General features: G+C 32.5%; 1 protein-coding gene across 4 annotated transcripts in view; it reads right to left on the reverse strand.

The window, feature by feature from the left end:
* The window catches only part of LOC136028235 (alpha-catulin-like), a 141,532-nt gene that overhangs the window by 39,999 nt on the left and 82,753 nt on the right, over positions 1-18,780 (reverse strand). For all 4 annotated transcript variants that reach the window (XM_065705961.1, XM_065705962.1, XM_065705960.1 and 1 more), the window contains 2 exons: positions 17,623-17,782; positions 8,992-9,113 (listed from right to left, as the gene is read on the reverse strand). In XM_065705961.1, coding sequence (XP_065562033.1) covers positions 8,992-9,113; positions 17,623-17,782 — 282 coding nt within the window. The remainder of the gene's footprint in view (positions 1-8,991; positions 9,114-17,622; positions 17,783-18,780) is intronic.

Consider the following 18,780-nt stretch of genomic DNA (forward strand, 5'->3'; position numbering starts at 1 on the left):
TCATTTAATAGATGCAATTAATTTATAATATAATTTTCTGTGATGTAGCTTTAACAAGGTTTCTTACATCTATATATATAAAAATAAGTTGTCTGTGGATCTGTGGATCAGGTGACGTCACCTGAAAAACTGGATCAGGTGACAAAACTGAAAACTGAAAAAACTAAAAAAAGGCAAAAACTACAAAAAAAACTAAAAACTAATAAAAAAAATAAAAAAGCTAAAAAACTAAAAAAACTAAAAAAAGGCAAAAACTACAAAAAAAACTAAAAACTAATAAAAAAGCTAAAAAACTAAAAAAACTAAAAAAAGGCAAAAACTACAAAAAAACTAAAAACTAATAAAAAAATAAAAAAGCTAAAAAACTAAAAAAACTAAAAAAACTAAAAAAAGGTAAAAAACTAAAAAAACTAAAAACTAAAAAAAAGTAAAAAAAGGAAAAAACTGAAAAATAAGCTAAAATAAAGGTAAAAACCAATAAAAAACTAAAAAAAAAACTGAAAAAACTAAAAAAAGGCAAAAACTACAAAAAAAACTAAAAACTAATAAAAAAAGTAAAAAAGCTAAAAAACTAAAAAAACTAAAAAAACTAAAAAAAGGTAAAAAACTAAAAAAAATAAAAAATAAAAAAAAACTAAAAAAAAGGAAAAATATGAAAAATAAGCTAAAATAAAGGTAAAAACCAATAAAAAACTAAAAAGAAAAAAAAAGGAAAAAACTAAAAAAAAATTTCATCTAAAAAACTAAAAAAACCAAAAAAGGTAAAAACTAAAAGAACTAAAAAAGAAAAAAATAAATGACGACACTCAAAGAGAAAGCGACCAGGACAAAAGGAATGTTCGATTAGCAATCAACAAAGCACCGGCACACAGGGAGTATAAATGACGACCAGGACATAAGTAAAAAAAAAACTAACAAAACTAAAAAGAAGGTAAAAACTACAAAAAAACTAAAAAGAAAAAAACTAAAAAAAGGCAAAAACTACAAAAAAACTAAAAACTAATAAAAAAGCTAAAAAACTAAAAAAACTAAAAAAAGGCAAAAACTACAAAAAAAACTAAAAACTAATAAAAAAAATAAAAAAGCTAAAAAACTAAAAAACTAAAAAAACTAAAAAAAGGTAAAAAACTAAAAAAACTAAAAACTAAAAAAAACTAAAAAAAAGGAAAAAACTGAAAAATAAGCTAAAATAAAGGTAAAAACCAATAAAAAACTAAAAAAAAAACTGAAAAAACTAAAAAAAGGCAAAAACTACAAAAAAAACTAAAAACTAATAAAAAAAGTAAAAAAGCTAAAAAACTTAAAAAAACTAAAAAAAGGTAAAAAACTAAAAAAAATAAAAAATAAAAAAAAAACTAAAAAAAAGGAAAAAACTGAAAAATAAGCTAAAATAAAGGTAAAAACCAATAAAAAACTAAAAAGAAAAAAAGGAAAAAACTAAAAAAAATTTTCATCTAAAAAACTAAAAAAAACTAAAAAAGGTAAAAACTAAAAGAACTAAAAAAGAAAAAAATAAATGACGACACTCAAAGAGAAAGCGACCAGGACAAAAGGAATGTTCGATTAGCAATCAACAAAGCACCGGGACACAGGGAGTATAAATGACGACCAGGACATAAGTAAAAAAAAAAACTAACAAAACTAAAAAGAAGGTAAAAACTACAAAAAAACTAAAAAGAAAAAAAAACTAAAAACTAATAAAAAAACTAAAAAATCTAAAAATCTAAATAAACTAAAAAAGAAAAAAAAGGAAAAAAATAAAGGAGAAAAACAAAACTAAAAAACGAATGTATATACAGACCGGGACACCGGGATACAAATGACGACCGGGACACAGGGAATATAAATGACGACCGGGACACAGGGACACAACTACAACGGGGACACCGGGGGAAACAGGGGGATATAAATGACGACCGGGACACCGGGACAGGGAATGGTCGATTAGCAATCACCATCAACAAAGCTCAAGGGCAATCATTAGAATCATGAGGTATAGATCTGAATACAGATTGTTTTCCCATGGACCATTATATGTTGCATGTTCAAGAGTCGGTAAACCTGACAATCTATTTATATGCAAAGACAATGGGACAGCAAAGAATGTTGTATATTCGCAAGTTTTAAGTAGTTAAAACCATATATATATATATATATATATATATATATATATATATATATATATATATATATATATATATATATATCTATATTCACAGGTGGGACATAGGGACACAACTACAATGGCGCGTAACTATTATGGCGCGTAACGACTTACGCGCGCGGGGGGGCTTGGGGGGGGGGGGCGCGAAGCGCCCCCATCAACTAGGTGTTGGGGTGGTGCGAAGCGCCACCCCAACAGCTAGTTAGGAAATAAAAAATTACACTAGAATTCGTCATTTTTACTTACATCTTATGAAAAACAAGCCTAGTAAAAAAAAAAAAAAAGTAAGCTTCATTATCTCCTAGTCGCCAGCAATCAGAAACAATAAGAAAAGCATTTGACGATAACTATCATATCAAACAGTTCGTGGTAACAAACTGTAAGGAGCGACCCGGCTCAATAGTAAACGAAACTCTAAAAAATGGAATTTTGATGCTAAAATATACATCAAAAGAATCGGATTTTCATGCTGGTTTTAAATATATAAGTTTCATCAAATTTAGTCTTTGTCATCAAAAGTTACGAGCCTGAGAAAATTTGCCTTATTTTGGAAAATAGGGGGAAACACCCCCTAAAAGTCAAAGAATCTTAACGAAAATCCCACCATCGCATTCGGCGTATAAGAAAACCCTATAACAAAAATTTCAAGCTCGTATCTACAAAAATGTGGAATTTCGTATTTTTTGCCAGAAGACAAATCACGGGTGCGTGTTTATTTGTTTGTTTTTTGTTTTTTTTTTTCCCAGGGGTCATCGTATAGACCAAGTGGTCCAAGAATGTCGCAAGAGGGCTCATTCTAACGGAAATTAAAAGTTCTAGTGCCCTTTTTAAGTGACCAAAAAAATTGGAGGGCACCTAGGCCCCCTCCCATGCTCATTTTTTCCCCAAACTCAACTTTGAGATCAAGCTTTGAGATAGCCCTTTTGTTTCGCATAGTCAAAAACAATAATAACTATGTCTTTGGGAATGACTTACTCCCCCACAGTCCTTGGGGAAGGGGCTGCAAGTTACGAACTTCGACCAGTGTTTACATATAATAATGATTATTGGGAAGTGTACAGACGTTTTCAGGGGATTTTTTTTTGGTTTTGGGGGTGGGGTTGAGGGGGAAGATCTTTCCTTGGAGAAATATGTCATGGGGGAACAGAAATTCAATGAAAAGGGTGCAGGATTTTCTAAAATTACTATAAAAAGAACAATGAAAAAATAAACATGGAAAAGTTTTTTCAATTGAAAGTAAGGAGCAACATTGAAACTTAAAACGAACAGAGATTATTACACATATGAAGGGTTCTAAAAATACTTTAGCACAAAGAGCGAGGTATTAAGGAGGAGATAAATACCTTGTTCTTTATGCTATAGTATTTTTAGTAATTTCAACTGTTTATTCTACGGCCTTTCTGATTTAGGGTTCTTTCTTAAAGAATTGGGACAAAACTTACGATTTAGTGTAAAGAGTGAGGTATTAACGAGGGTACAAACCCCCTCATATACATAATAAAAATTTAAGAATATAAAAGTTTGTTACGTAAGTTAATTCTTAAGTTAAGTATATTTTTTACTAATAAAAACATTCGTTAAAAATTAAAATTTATAGTTGCCTTTTTATGTAACCAAAAAATTTCAGGGTAACTAGGCCTCCTTCCCCACCCCTTATTTCTCAAAATCGTCTGATCAAAACTAAGAGAAAGCCATTTAGCCAAAAAAAGGAATTTATATACAAATTTCACTTTAATAATTTATGTGTGAAGAGCCAAAATCAAACATGCATTAATTCAAAAACGTTCAGAAATTACATACAAAAAACTAGTTTTTTTAACTGAATAAAAAAAACAAGTTTTTTTTAACTGAAAGTAAGGAGCGACATTAAAACTTAAAACGAACAGAAATTACTCCGTATATGAAATGGGTTGTCCCCTCCACAATCCCTCTCTCTTTCCGCTAAAGTTTGACTCTTTGCCACAATTCTGCTTTTTAAAACAATTAAAAGCTATAAACTAGTTTTTTTTATGCAATTCTTTATAAATTGAAGTGGAAACTAAAATTTCTTAGATATATCGTGGGAAATCCAGCTTCTAACATTCCAGAAAAAATGTCAAAACATTTGGCAACATTTTGGTAACTAGAATAAATGTGATTATGCTTTCAAACTCAATTCGAAAAAAGGGCAGAGAAGAAAGACAATACTAAACAATCCAGTTCATGTTCCAATGATCTGGAACACCCGAATTTTACAAAAACAAACCCGACTAATTTCATGCTATAAAAACAATTTTCCCTAACAATCAATTAACATTGTACCCACCAAGTGAAATATAAGTCTAATTGTAGATAAGTTTCAGTATTTCCTTGTCACCAACCTTAAGAAACTAACAGAGAAGCCGATGAAACCAATAAAAAAAACCAATGATATTCTTTTATAGACAAAAGAAAGAAACTCTAAGAGATTGGCACGTGTCGGGAAAATAAATTTTATCTGAAAGGTCAACATAAAAGTCTAAAGAAAATGTTTGAAGGGGTTTCCGTATGAAGTTCGGAACTTGAATCCTAATGAACTTATACGTGATAAGAGTATTAATTTTTTTCCCAGCACAAGAAAAACTTTTTGAGATAGAACGGAATGAAAAAGTAATGCTATGGCTTCTTTTAATCGTCTACAAGTCATAAAAAAGGATGTTTTTTACTGAAGGAACATGAAACTTTGAAACTTCATGAAACTCTTATGAAACTTAATGTATTTTAGATCACTAATATGCAAGATTCTCTCCAAGACAAATCTTTGCAATCTTAAATCTTATCAATCCGAATGCAAAGTACCATAACCACAGTCGGAGCCGTATCCAGGATTTTTTTTTTAAGGGGTGTTTTCAAAAGGTTTTTTTCGGGCGAGGAAGGTACAAACAAAACCTTAAAAAGTATTAAAAGGATGTTTATGTTGATTTTTGCTTTGCTTTAACGAGTTGGAAAAATATTTCGGGGTCAGTAGGGGGGGGGGGAGATCCAAACCCCTTGACACTCTTGGATACCACGGTACTTTGCATTTGAATGTAAAGTACCAATTTGCTGTACATTTAATGAGTATTTTCTTTGAATTTTACTTCTTAGAAATTGTCAATCACAGATTCTATTTTGCAGCATTCAAACAGTTCGTGGTAACGAACTGTAATAAGGAGCGACCTGGCTCAATAGTAACTGAAACTGTAAAAAATGAAATTTTGATAGCAATAGTTACATCAAAAGAGTCGCATTTTAATTCTGATTTTAAATATATAAGTTTCATCAAGATTAGTTTTACCTATCAAAAGTTACGAGCCCTGAGAAAATTCACCTCATATTAGAAAATAGGGAGAAACGCACACTAAAAGTCATAGAATTTTAACGATAATAACACCATCGGATGCAGCGTATCAGAGAATCCTATTGTAGAAGTTTCAAGCTCCTATCTACAAAAATGTGGAATTTCGCATTTTTTGCCAGAAGACACATCACGGATGCGTGTTTATTTGTTTTTTTTTCCCAGGGGTGATCGTATCGACTCAGTGGTCCTAGAAGGTCGCGAAAGGGCTCATTCTAACGGAAATTAAAAGTTCTAGTGACCTTTTTAAGTAACCAAAAAATAGGCGGGCACCTAGGCCCCCTCTCACGCTCATTTTTCCCCAAAGTCACCGGATCAAAATTCTGAGATAGCCATTTTAATCGGCCAAACTGGAATCAGGGTCATAAGATTATTCTTTTTTTAGTTTCCATATAACATTTTACTTCCACTCCTACATTACAGCGTTCTTGTTTAAAATACAAGTTAAAATAAGAATAAATGAAAAAAAATACTTAATATCATTTCACCTATAGTTTCACCTGGCCTCTAGTTTTTAGCATCATGGTTGCAGTTGTAACCTAGTAAAGAGGGAACCCCTGGCCATAGTAAGTGATATTCAATAGTACATTTTAAAAATAAACTAGATCTACGCTACATGGGCAACGTTAGGTGTTGCGGTAACCTTAGTTTGGCTTCGCCAAGTAAAGTGTTGGGAGAGCAACACTTCGGTTTTGTTTTCTCGCTTCGATTGAACGCCGAAGTTGTTAATCTGTAAGGATCTTAAATAAATGCTAGGTACACAAACTCGCAAAAGTTACAAACCGCTTTTTCCAACTAGCAAAAGATGCGAACCCCTCATCACCGAAGATGATTGTAGCCTAACGGTCGATTATTACTTACAAGTCCCCTACATGTCTTACAACTAAAACCAAATTGGTCTTACCATAAAAAAAACAGAAACATATCATAGGTACACCAAATAGCAAAAGTTGAGAACCCCTCATCGCCGAAGATTATTATGAGTTAAAAGCCGACTGCTGCTTAAAACTACCCTATATGTCTCACAATTGGTATTGACCTGTTTTTGGTTTCAGTGTTTACCTTGCTACTGAAGTTGCCAACCCCTTTAAACTTTCAAACTGGTATATCTCATGAAGGAATTTTTCTACCAAATAATGGATGACATATACTTTGATCAGCTTATCAAGAGCTATCGATTGCCGTCGAAAAAATCTATCTGTCTAAGTTCAAAAGTTGACTTTTTTTGCCGTTGGCCAAGTTTCTAACGTCATCACTTAGAAAGGAGCAAAGGATAAACTCTAATTTCTTTAGCAATGAGAGAACTTAAGTTTAAGAGGCACATCTGATACTGTTTCTCTACCACAATCCTAAGTGCAAAAAAACTGAATGATAAACTCGGCAGAAATCACGAACAGAAATGGGTAGAAACACAATACTTTTTTGGCCCCAGGCAAGAGTTCTATGAAGCTTTCATAAATGCAAAGTCATATTCATCAATCCGGCCTAAGGTCCACACTTTCCGTAAGAACCGTAGAGGTTAGACCCTTACCACTTTACAGGAATAAGCTAAAATCGGAGTGCTAGAAAAACAAAACAACAAAAAAACACGAAAACGAAAGTGCTGCTCTCGCAACACAATTGTAAAATGTAAAAAAATCACCATTTGACACTGACTCAGGAACGACAACTATTATAAAAGTTTTATTTATTATATAATTTTAGTCCTAGCTATTCATTTTAAACTTAAAAGCAAAAAGTAATGACGAAAACAAATTTACGGGAATTTTTGAAAACAATTTAACTATTGAAAATAGCAGGAGATCTCAATGAAATGGGCAGTATTGTAATCACCATGTTGAAAAACCCCTGACTAGAGGTTTTCATCCCTCCCCATCTTGGAAAATAAGGAAAATCACTTTTTTGAATTGGGTAAGGTGAAAAACAATCACTCTTGAATTCATTTAAAGTAATACCAAATCTATCTCACCAATTCCTTAGAAGGCACCCAAAAAAGCGTCAGTTCAGTCTACTTGACGGAGAGACGGGGAGTGTCTTATAAAAATTAAAAATATCGTATTTATAACCCGAACTAGAAGAAGAAGATAAAATTTTAAATACTGACTCCCATATGTAAGTAGGGAACTTACAAAAATCGGATAATTCGTAACAAAATATGCGCTATTTTTGATAGCCTATATTTTTGCCTCTAAGTATTAATTGGTTGGTTTATAGGCGTTTTAACCTAAATTAAATGAAAAAAAGAAGTTTTTTAACTGCAAGTAAGGAGCGACATTAAAACTTAAAACGAACAGAAATTATTCCGTGTATGAAAAGGGTTGGCCCCTCCTCAACGTCTCGCTCTTTACGCTAAAGTTTGACTCTTTCTCACAACTCTACTTAAGAAAAAACTTTAGCGTAAAGAGCGAGGTGTTGAGGAGGGGACAACCCCTTTCATACACGGAATAATTTCTGTTCGTTTTAAGTTTTAATGTCGTACTGTTCATTTTAAGTTTACTGTTAAGATTCTTTGACTTTTAAGGTGACTTTTAAGGGGTGTTTCTCCTTATTTTCCAAAATAAGGCAGATTTTCTCAGGCTCGTAGCTTTTGATGGGTATAACTAAACTTGATGAACTTATATATTTAGAATCAGCGTAAAAATGCGATTCTTTTGATGCACCTATTGATATCAAAATTCCATTTTTTAGACTTTCGGTTACTATTGAGCCGGGTCGCTCCTTACTACAGTTCGTTACCACTAACTGTTTGAAAGTCGATTTCAATTTTCAAAATCATACTACAATTACAATCGTACCTGTATTACCTGACCTTAATTACTGATATTTATGTCCAGTCTTAATGGGAGAGTCACAGGAACTATGTTAAATTAATGTTAGTTTACCATAAAAATATCGCCAACTTACCCCAGGGTGTAGAAGAGACATTTTTCCAAATCGCACTATAAGTACAACCGTACTACTAACCATGCCTGTATTATCCGATCTTAATTACTGCTATTTAGGTCCTGTTTCAGGGGAAAAGCTACAGAAACTATGCAAAATTAATGTTACTTTACCATAATAATAGCGTCAACTTACCCCAGGGCGTAGAGGAGACATTTTTCAAAATTGCACTACAAGTACAACCGTACCTGTATTATGTATTATCGCGTTATATAGCCATACCTGTATTATTCGATCCTCATTACTCTTATTTAGGTCCTGTTATAGGGGAAAAGCCGCAGAAACTATTCAAAATTCACTTCAGTTTACCGATTAGTTTACCAAAAAATAAAGCCAACTTACGCCAAGGCATAGAAGAGACATTTTTCAAAATCGCACTACAAGTTCAACCGTACTACTAACCATACCTGTATTACCTGATCTTGATTACTACTATTTAGTTCCTCTGTTTTTGGGAAAAGCCACAGAAACTATGCAAAATTAACGTTAGTTTATCAATTAGTTTATCATAGAAATAGCGCTAACTTACCCCAGGGCGTGGAAGAGACATATAAACTTGTTTTTCTGGAGCCCGACCTCTTATAAAGTCCGCTGATTCTTTTATTATTTCTTCAACTTCCGACAAGAGTGTCTGCCAGCCATCAGAAAAGACTATAAAATAACAATTAATTGAGTATGAAGCAGAATAAATGAAAGAAAGAAAAAGAGAAAAAGTAAGACAGCAAGATAGAGAGAAAGAGTGACAAAGAGAAGAGGGAGAAAAGAGATTTTTATGGAGGATTAATTCCAATTGTACACCCTTCTAGGCATAACAAATAACAGCGTTAAATGTGAATTTTGGGTTCCTCCGAGAATTGGAAAGAAACATAATTAGATTAAGTCTTTTGATACTTTTAGGTCGTTTTTTGCAAGAAACATGTTTTTCTAAGACATTTTCAGAGAACAGGTTAGAATTCCTACCTAACATATGCTTATTGCGCTAAATAAGACATTGCACAGATTTACATTCAGTATTGAGATATGTCTGTTTTTTTTTTTTTTAAATCTAGTCACCCACAAGTATGCATAATACAAGGTAAAAAAATTATGTAATACCAGCTCCCTACTCAACCCCCACAAGATTCAACCTCCCAAACAGCTCAACTTCTATACAGCTTAGCTTGCAAACAAATTTGATATATATATATATATATATATATATATATATATATATATATGAAATAAAAAACAAACAAGTTTTTTCAACTGAAAGTAAGGAATTATTCGGAATTATTCAATATATTCTATTGAAAGTAACAGAAATTATTCAGTATATGAAAGGGGTTGTCCCCTCCTCAACGCCCCGCTCTTTACGCTAATGTTTGACTCTTTCTCACGATTCTACTTTTCAGAACAATAAAAAACTTTAGCGTAAAGAGCGGGGCTTTGAGGAGGGGACAACCCCTTTCATATACGGAATAATTTCTGTTTTAAGTTTTGATGTCGCTCCTTATTTTCAGTTGAAAGAACTTGTTTGATGTTTTTATTTAATTTCTGAATGTTTTTGAATTAATGCATGGTTTATTTTGACTCACCGCACATGAATAATTAAAAAAAAATTGTATATTGATTTGTTTTGGCTAAATGCCTTTCTCACAGTTTTGATCGGACGATTTTGACAAGAAAATGGGTGGGGGAGAAGGCCTAGTTGCCCTCCAATTTTTGGTTACTTAAAAAGGCAACTAGAATTTTTTATTTTTGTTACGAACGCTTTTATTAGTAACAAATATACATAATTTACGGATTAACTTACGTAATGAACTTCCATATTTCTATATTTTTATTACGTATATGAGGGGGTTCACTCCCTCTTCAATACCTTGCTCTTTACACTAAAGCTTGAATTTTGTCCCAATTCTTTAAGAATGACTCCTGAATCACAAAGGCTGTAGAATAAATAGTTGAAATTACTAAAAATACTTTAGCGTAAAGAGCGAGGTATTGAGGAGGAAACGAACCCCCTTATATACGTAATAATTTCTGTTCGTTTTAAGTTTTAGTGCTGCTCCTTACTTCCAGTTGAAAAAAAACATTTTTTAATTTATTTTTTCCTTTTTTTAAAATAATGCTAGAAAATCCTGCGCCCCCTTCATGGAAATTCTCTTCCCAAATGATAAATTCCTCCATGAAAAGATACCCCATGTAACCCCGTCCCCCCAAACCACCCTTCCTCCCCCTCCCCAATGCAACAAAGTCTTCCTGAAAACGTATGTACACTTCCCAATAACAATTACTATATGTAAACAATGGTCAAAGTTTGTAACTTGGAGCCCCCCCCCCTGGGGACTGTGGGGGTTAAGTCGTCCCCAAAGACATAGTTATTAGGTTTTTCGACTATGCTAAGCAAAATGGCTATCTCAAAATTTTGATCCGGTGACTTTGGGATAAAAATGAGCGTGGAAGGGGGCCTAGTTGCCTATATGCTCTCCAATTTTTTGGTCACTCAAAAAGGGCACTAGAATGAGCCCTCTTGTGATATTCTAAGACCACCGGGTCAATACGATAGGACTGGGGAAAAAAATACACGCATCCGTGACCTGTCTTCTGGCAAAAAATACAAAATTCCACATTTTTGTGGATAGGAGCTCGAAACTTCTACAATAGGGTTCTCTGATACGCTAAATCTGATGGTATGATTTTTGGTAAGATTCTATGACTTTTAGGGGGGTGTTTTCCCCTATTTTCTAAAATAAGGTAAATTTTCTGAGGCTCGTAACTGATAGGTAAAAATAAACTTGATGAAACTTATATATTTAAAATCTGCATAAAGATACGATTCTTTTGATGTGACTATTGGTATCTAAATTCCGTTTTTTAGAGTCTCGGTTACTATTGAGCCAGGTCGCTCCTTACTATAGTTCGTTACCACGAACTGTTTGATATATATATGTATATATATTTTTATATATATGTATATATATATATATATATATATATATATATATATATATATATATATATATATATATATATGTATATATATATATGTATATATATATATATATATATATATATATTATATATATATATAATATATATATATATATATATATATATATATATATATATTTATATATATATATATATATATATATATATATATATATATATATATATATATATATATATATATATATATATATATATATATATATATATATATATATATATATATATATATATATATATATATATATATATATATATATATATATATATATATATATTTAATCGTCTATCACTTATCAAAAGATCTGGCTTATTATACTAGTTCCAAATATGTAAGATTTATTAAGTTTAGTGTTACCCGTCAAAAGCTATGAGCCTGAGAAAATTGTCTGATTTTTGAAAAAGGGAAAAAAACCCTGAAAGTTAAGGAATGTTCCCTATTGTAGAAGTTTCTAGCTCCCATCTGCAAAAATGTGGAATTTCGTATTTTTTACGAGAAGAAAGATCACGGATGCGTGTTTATTTGTTTTTTCCCCAAGGGTGATTGCATCGAACCAATACTCCTAAAATATCAGGAAAGGACTCGTTCGAATGGAAATTAAAAGCTCTAGTGCGCTTTTTGAGTGACCAAAAATATTGGAGAACAACAAGCCCCCCTTCCACCCCCTTTTTCCTCAAAATCATCCGTTCAAAATTTTATATATTTTAAGATAGTCATTTTGCTCAGCATAGTTGAAAAGTCCACTAGCTATGCCTTTGTGGATAAAATGACCCCCACAGCCCCTGAGAAAAGGTCTGTAAGTCATGAAACTTACCCATTGTTTACGGATTGTTTTTGCTATTGGAAAGTATACAGTCACTCTTCATGGGGGGGGGGGGTGAATTTTCTGCTGCGGGGGTTTTTCTTGGGGAAAATTTTTCGTGATTTTCTTCGGGAGAAATTCGCCCTGAGGGAGTTTTTAACGGGGTAAATTCTCCAGAGGGAATTTTCTGCTGGAGCAGCTATCTACAAGGGGGTGGGGTATTTTAGGGAGAATTTTTCTATGGAGGAGGATACTTCCGGCCTGATTTTATAGACAATCAGAAATCGAAGTTATTTTCAAATGATAGTGCGTTAAGAAAAATTTCCGCCCGGAACTGTCCGCAAGAAAATTTCTGGGGAAATGTTTAGCTAAAATAGAATTTTAGGGGGGAGAGTTCCCTGAAAGGAGGGGAGGGTTCCCTGACAGGAAGGGGGGATATTTTACGTGGAAAGAACTTTCCATGGAGTGATTTTACTTTAGAGAATGGAATTTTTCATGAAGAGGGAGCCGGATTTCCCGGCATTATCAAAAAACAATCTAGAATTAAAATAAAAAAAAAAAAAAAAACACGTTTACTCAACTGAAAGCAAGGAGAAACATTACAACTTAAAATGAACAGAAACTATTATGTACCTAACGGGGGTTTCTCCTCCTCAAGACTTCGTTTTTTACGCTAAAGTTTGACTTTTTGTCCCAATTCTTTAGGTCTTGAGACTCAGTTCTTAAAGTGTTTTTCAAATGAAAGGATGCTATGCAGAATTTTTCAGGCGGAATTGTCCGTAAGAAAAGATAGGGGGAATTTTCCGCGAGGATGGAATTGTCCTGAGGGAAATTTCGGGAGAGGTTATTTTACGTGAGAGGAACCTTCTGCAGAAAAAGTTTCCCGTGAAGGGAGTGATTTTTCATTGGAAGGGGGGAACTAGAACCCCTGACATTAACTGAAAAAAACTTTCTTCAACTAAAAGTAAGGAGCAACATTAAAACTTAAAACGAAAAGAAATTATTCCGTATATAAGTGGGGTTTCACCTTCCTTAATACCTGGCTCTTTACGCTATAGTTTGCTGTTACTTTAAAAGCTTCTTATTATTCTAATTAAATTGCACTTGTCTTTCAAGAATCGTTCTTTGAAGAATTGGGATAAAAAGTCAACTTTAGTGCAAGGAGTGAGGTTTTGAGGAAGGGAGAAATCCCACTCATATGAGGAAGAATTTCTATTCGTTTTAAGTTTTAAAGTTACTCCTTACTTTTAGTTAAAAAAAAACTTGTTTTCTTATTGAATACAAACAGAGACATAACTTCCCAGATACAAATAATGCCTCGGTTAATTGTTCTTGCTAATTGTTAATTATTCAGAAAACACTCAAGAATTTTGATCTGTAGATCAAGACACATAAACGGGTAAATCTATTATCCGTTGACAAACAGTTTAAAAATCCAACGGAGTATCTGAGCATAAGCTGTTTTTTAAGCATTGTTTTATAACGGATAAAACAACATAAGCGGTTGGTCTATAACGGACACAGCCACATAAGCGGTTGTTAAAGCATTGATAAATTTCACACAGTAAAGGTTATATACAGTAGTTGACGCACCGTCAGAGGAATACGTCAACAGAACTGTACATACGTCAGAGCCATAGTTTCAATTGCTACTTGGTTTTCCATCGGAAACATTTGTCACTACGTGTGCGCGAAGGCAGGGTCATGAAACTTGTGTGGTTTTAGATCTGTTGCAAAATATTTCAATGGAGAGTATAGGACTTTTCGCTACTGTATATAGCCTTTACTGTGGTTTCATAGATAGATTCATTCATATAAGAAAATAATTTTTTTCACTTAAAAAACTCTATTTTTTGGCCAAAAGGGTCAAAACACCCAGGGATGCAAATTCTAAGAGAGCCAATCGACTTTTCGTGGTCTATAACACTAAGTAGGATGTTGTGGTCTCCCTCTAGAAACACGAGCAAATAGTTTCTTTTTAGGTCCAAGTTGTTACCATCACTTTAATAACCGTAGTGATGGTGAGGTTTACTCAATCTACAACTTTGCTTGGTAAAGTTTCTGGAATATGCCCAAAAAACACCAATCCAAAAACTCAGACTTTTGCAAAGCAACAGTAATTTTTAAGGGTGACATATCTTGATTCTTCTGCTGTTTTTAAAAGAAATTTAGGCAACTTATCAATAACAGCATAAATAACTATATGCCTAGTGACGTAGTTGATAAAATTATAGAAAGCTCGCGAGTAGTAATCTATCAAATTCATTCACTCAATGGCCCTCATATTTCACACTTTTTCTTCTTGCCTGTCTGGAATAGACAGATAGGGGTCGACTACAAGTGCTGACACTGATTGATTGAAAGTAATTGGAGGACTTTACCCTCTTCAATGGAACGCTGTATAGACCTAGATTGTGCAATTACTTGATATAATTTATTACTAGCCATAAAATATCACAAGGAGTATTCTGGGCAGGCATTCAGAATTAAAGTATAGTCAGAGTACAAAGAATATTCAGTACTCTTTTTCAGTATAAAGAGTAATCCGTAGGTGAGACTGATGATACATAATCGATATATGTGGTCACCTAAATGGTATATATAGGCTATCCCTAGGCTATATGAGTAGTCTTTACTAATATCGTTTCTAGTGGTACAAGAACCACATTTATCATCTGCAAAATCTGACGATGGTAAAGGGGTGTAATTTTGAATTTCCTTATCGTTAGTAGCATTAAGTCTATCAGTCCTGTGGTGGCGCAGTGGATTTGACCTTAGCTTGGTAATACGGGACCCAGAGATCAAATCACGCTGCAGGAATGCACTGCAGGACCGACGCAGGGACCATAGTAGTCAAGAAGCGTCGTTAATTCTTAAACAAAATTAAGTCTATCATGCTCAATCACTACCTCTCATGAATCGTCATGCTAAATAATTTACTTTCTACAGAAACCAAGTTGATGCCTCTGCAATTACCAAGCTCACTCTATCACCTTTCTTGTGAAGAAGTTTAATTCGCTAGCTGCGTCTTTTTTTTCAAAAACCTTATTCATAAAGTTCAGTAACGTATCTCTAATTTTGTAGCCACTATAGTTTCGTGATATCCATTTTCAGGACTGGCAGGACAAACGAAGGTCAATCAACCTTATTAATTAGCATGAAGCTATGGGTCTTAGAAAAATTATGTTAATTAGGTATGACAGATGGCTTCATTAAAAGCTAATTATTCAAAAAGCAAGATTGTTCATACTTGTAGTTTGACTCGGCCTGGCCATAAATCTAAATTAATTATTAGTAAGGCTATTTTTATTTGCTTTACTAACCACTATAAGCCATTAAATGCTGTAATTTCAGGCAGGGATGTAACTTATTCTATGGCTCACTTCTTATTTTTTACTGTCATTTTCACTATTTGGAAAAATTGGCTCCAGCTTTGTCCCCCCAAGACTTTGACTAAATTAAGCTGCTGATTTCAGAGAAGAAAATACTGTTATGCATGCATTAAACATAAGCAGTAGGTTTTGACTAATTTAAACCTTGAAAATAAAATCAGTTCTCTACAACAAAGTTCTCTGCAACAAAGTTTTCTAAAGTTTATCACTTTGCTAGAAACTATTGATAATTTTTCATGGATAAAATAAAGCTACATTAACAATTGTATAGCTGTACAACTAACAGAAATTAAGGCCATTCCAACAATTTCCTCAGAGATGTATTTTTCTTCTAGAAATTTTGTTCAGTTAAGCTATTTTTATATGTGTATTTTTTTTTTTACCTAAAACTGACTCAGATGTTGCATTACCTCCTTCACTTTGAACAGCGTCATTTTTTTTTTACAATATATGAGACTTCGCAAGAAGTTTTGTTGAAATCCGTCTTCCTTAGAACCATTCTATCTATTTCCTAGAACCTTCTTTCTCTCTTTTCCTAGAATCTTTCATTTCCATTTGTATTAGTCTATACAAAAAAACTAAAATAAAAACTTTATGTTAATGAACGTTTAATATAGCCTAGTAGTTTTAATATCGTTATTTGCTAATATAGAGATAGGCCAGTGCTTAAATAGGGAGGAGTTAAACAAATTTTAAAAATAGTAGCGGGCAAGACCGTGTCCACAAGCAGGGGTATTACCGGGTTTGAACAACCCCAAAATTTTTTTTGACACGAAAAGTAACATAAATGCATATAAGCAAATTTTGAGCCATTTTGTTAAGTCTTTTTCATAATCAATCCCCTAGAAAAAATAACCCTCCACAAAAAATAATGGGTAAGCACTTCTTAATTGAAAACATACAGTAATTAATATAAAACACATTATATACCATATTATGTGATATATTATATATCGTATCATATACCATTATATACCGTATACATAACATATTATTAATATAATAAACATTTTGTATACCATGGTACCATCTACCATGGATTATATAACATGATGATATATAATCATATTACCAACAAGTTATTAATGTAACACATATATTGTTATTTACTAATCAGTATTTCGAAAAAAAAAATCGGTATTTTACTAAAAGCATCCTGTATTATTTATTACTATTAAAATAAACCTTGTTGCTACTGGTAGTCCATTCCAGAAAACCTTGTATACATTTTTCCATCATCCAATTGAATACCTATTTCCTTGTCTCCACCCCTCCATCTAATCCCAAATCGTTTAAAATCATTGCAAGTTGTTGATTAGAATTAAAATAATTACAATGGTCTCGAGAGTAGATTTGAATTCCCAGCTTTCTATTTTCCTGTGAAGTCTATCTTCTGGGCTTCTTGAGTGTTCCTCTAGACACATTGAGGGTAATTTTTTAGTGGAGATAGTACCTATTCAAGGGTGCCAAACAAGATTATCACTAAACCACCTTCGTGTTTTAGATGCAGTTTAATTTAAAATAAGAAAAAATAAAAAAAGAGTCATAAACATCCTATGGAGATTAGATTTATGGCCTTCGATAGAAAAAGCAAAGGGCAGATGCAACTTCATCCTGTCGGTGTTTTTGGTGATACTATCTTAGTCTGGTAGTTTTTAGACGACTCATTTCTTCACATCACTGAGAAACTTTGCACTTATTCCATGAACTTTGAAAAGCTTTTATTGCTAAAAATAAAAGTTTAACTAAAACTGTTATTAAAAATGACTCAGAATTTACGAAAGACTTGTCAACAAATTTACCAATTCGGCCTCTGATTGTTATTTGTCTGAATCAATTTTGACTGTATTTCTTATATTTTTACTAAGCCTTATCATGGATTTTGTAACAATATATATCTATATAAACATATATATATATATATATATATATATATATATATATATATATATATATATATATATATGAAAAAATTACCTTCAAAGTTTTCTTTGGCGACTTTCGAATTAGGGTATCTAAGTGATGTTTGAGCTGCTACTAAAATCTGAGGTCCAAGTATTCGACAACTCTCTTCGGCCGATTTTGATGCTACTTGCAAACCATCATTTGTAACTACATGACGTAAAATTTTGCAAACCTAAAACACACGAAAGTTATGTTAAGTAAAGAAACTTTGCACCAAATTTGATAAACGCGCACTTTTATATAAGAAGAAAGTCACAGTACTAACTGTAAAAAAAATTAAATAATTATAATGGCACTGAAGACATAGGATAGTTTTCAAGCCCTGACTATGTGTGTCCAATTTTTAAAATAAACTAAAAAGTCTAATTTCCTTTTTTTAGATTTTAAGCAAAACAGAGTGAGTCTGCGTTTTAAGGGGGAAAAAGAATGATCACATTATAACATCCTGTGTATTTCCGATTTTTAGAAAAGTGCAAATTACTAAAAAAAAAACAAAACAAAAAAAAACTATACGTCTTTCAAAGTACACATCTTTTTCAGCCCACAGAAAGACTTAGTCTTAAATAAGTCCATTTGGTGATACAAACTGACTGAAAATTCGAAAGGAGGAGGAGAGCACAAAAAAAGCAATTGAACAGCAAACCTTATATTTTTCTGTTTTAAATTATGGGTTTCGGTTGGAATATAAAATGTCAAAGGTTCAGAAGCGTCCTGTACGAACCATCTAGTCTTAATATCTAGAATATAGGCTAACCAAGGTGAATATTTTGTGATATTTTTTTTTCTTTGCCCTAATTTAGTTCTGAGCAGTACCTTTTATCCCCTTTTTAGGCTATATGTGTGATTCCTATAGTTTTTATATCTATAGATTTTTCATTTTCTCTGAAGCACAAATCTTTAAATTCTTTGTATGAAAAGTAACAGCAAATTTAAAGCTTAAAAGAGCTTAAGCTTAAAAGAGCTTAAAAGCTTAAATTATAAAAGATAATTTTTCTCTTCCTCTCATACAAGCAATGTATAAAACTTGAAACGAGAAGAAATTACTATGAATGAAAAGAGGAAACCTGCCATTGCAATGAAGAGAGAAGCAAGATTAAAAAAGGAGCAGAAATTACACCCCCCTTGAACCAACTCCCAAATGCTAAGCGCAATTTGCACTTTACTGGACAA

This window comes from Artemia franciscana, chromosome 6 (assembly GCF_032884065.1).
Source record: "Artemia franciscana chromosome 6, ASM3288406v1, whole genome shotgun sequence".
Taxonomy (NCBI): domain Eukaryota; kingdom Metazoa; phylum Arthropoda; class Branchiopoda; order Anostraca; family Artemiidae; genus Artemia; species Artemia franciscana.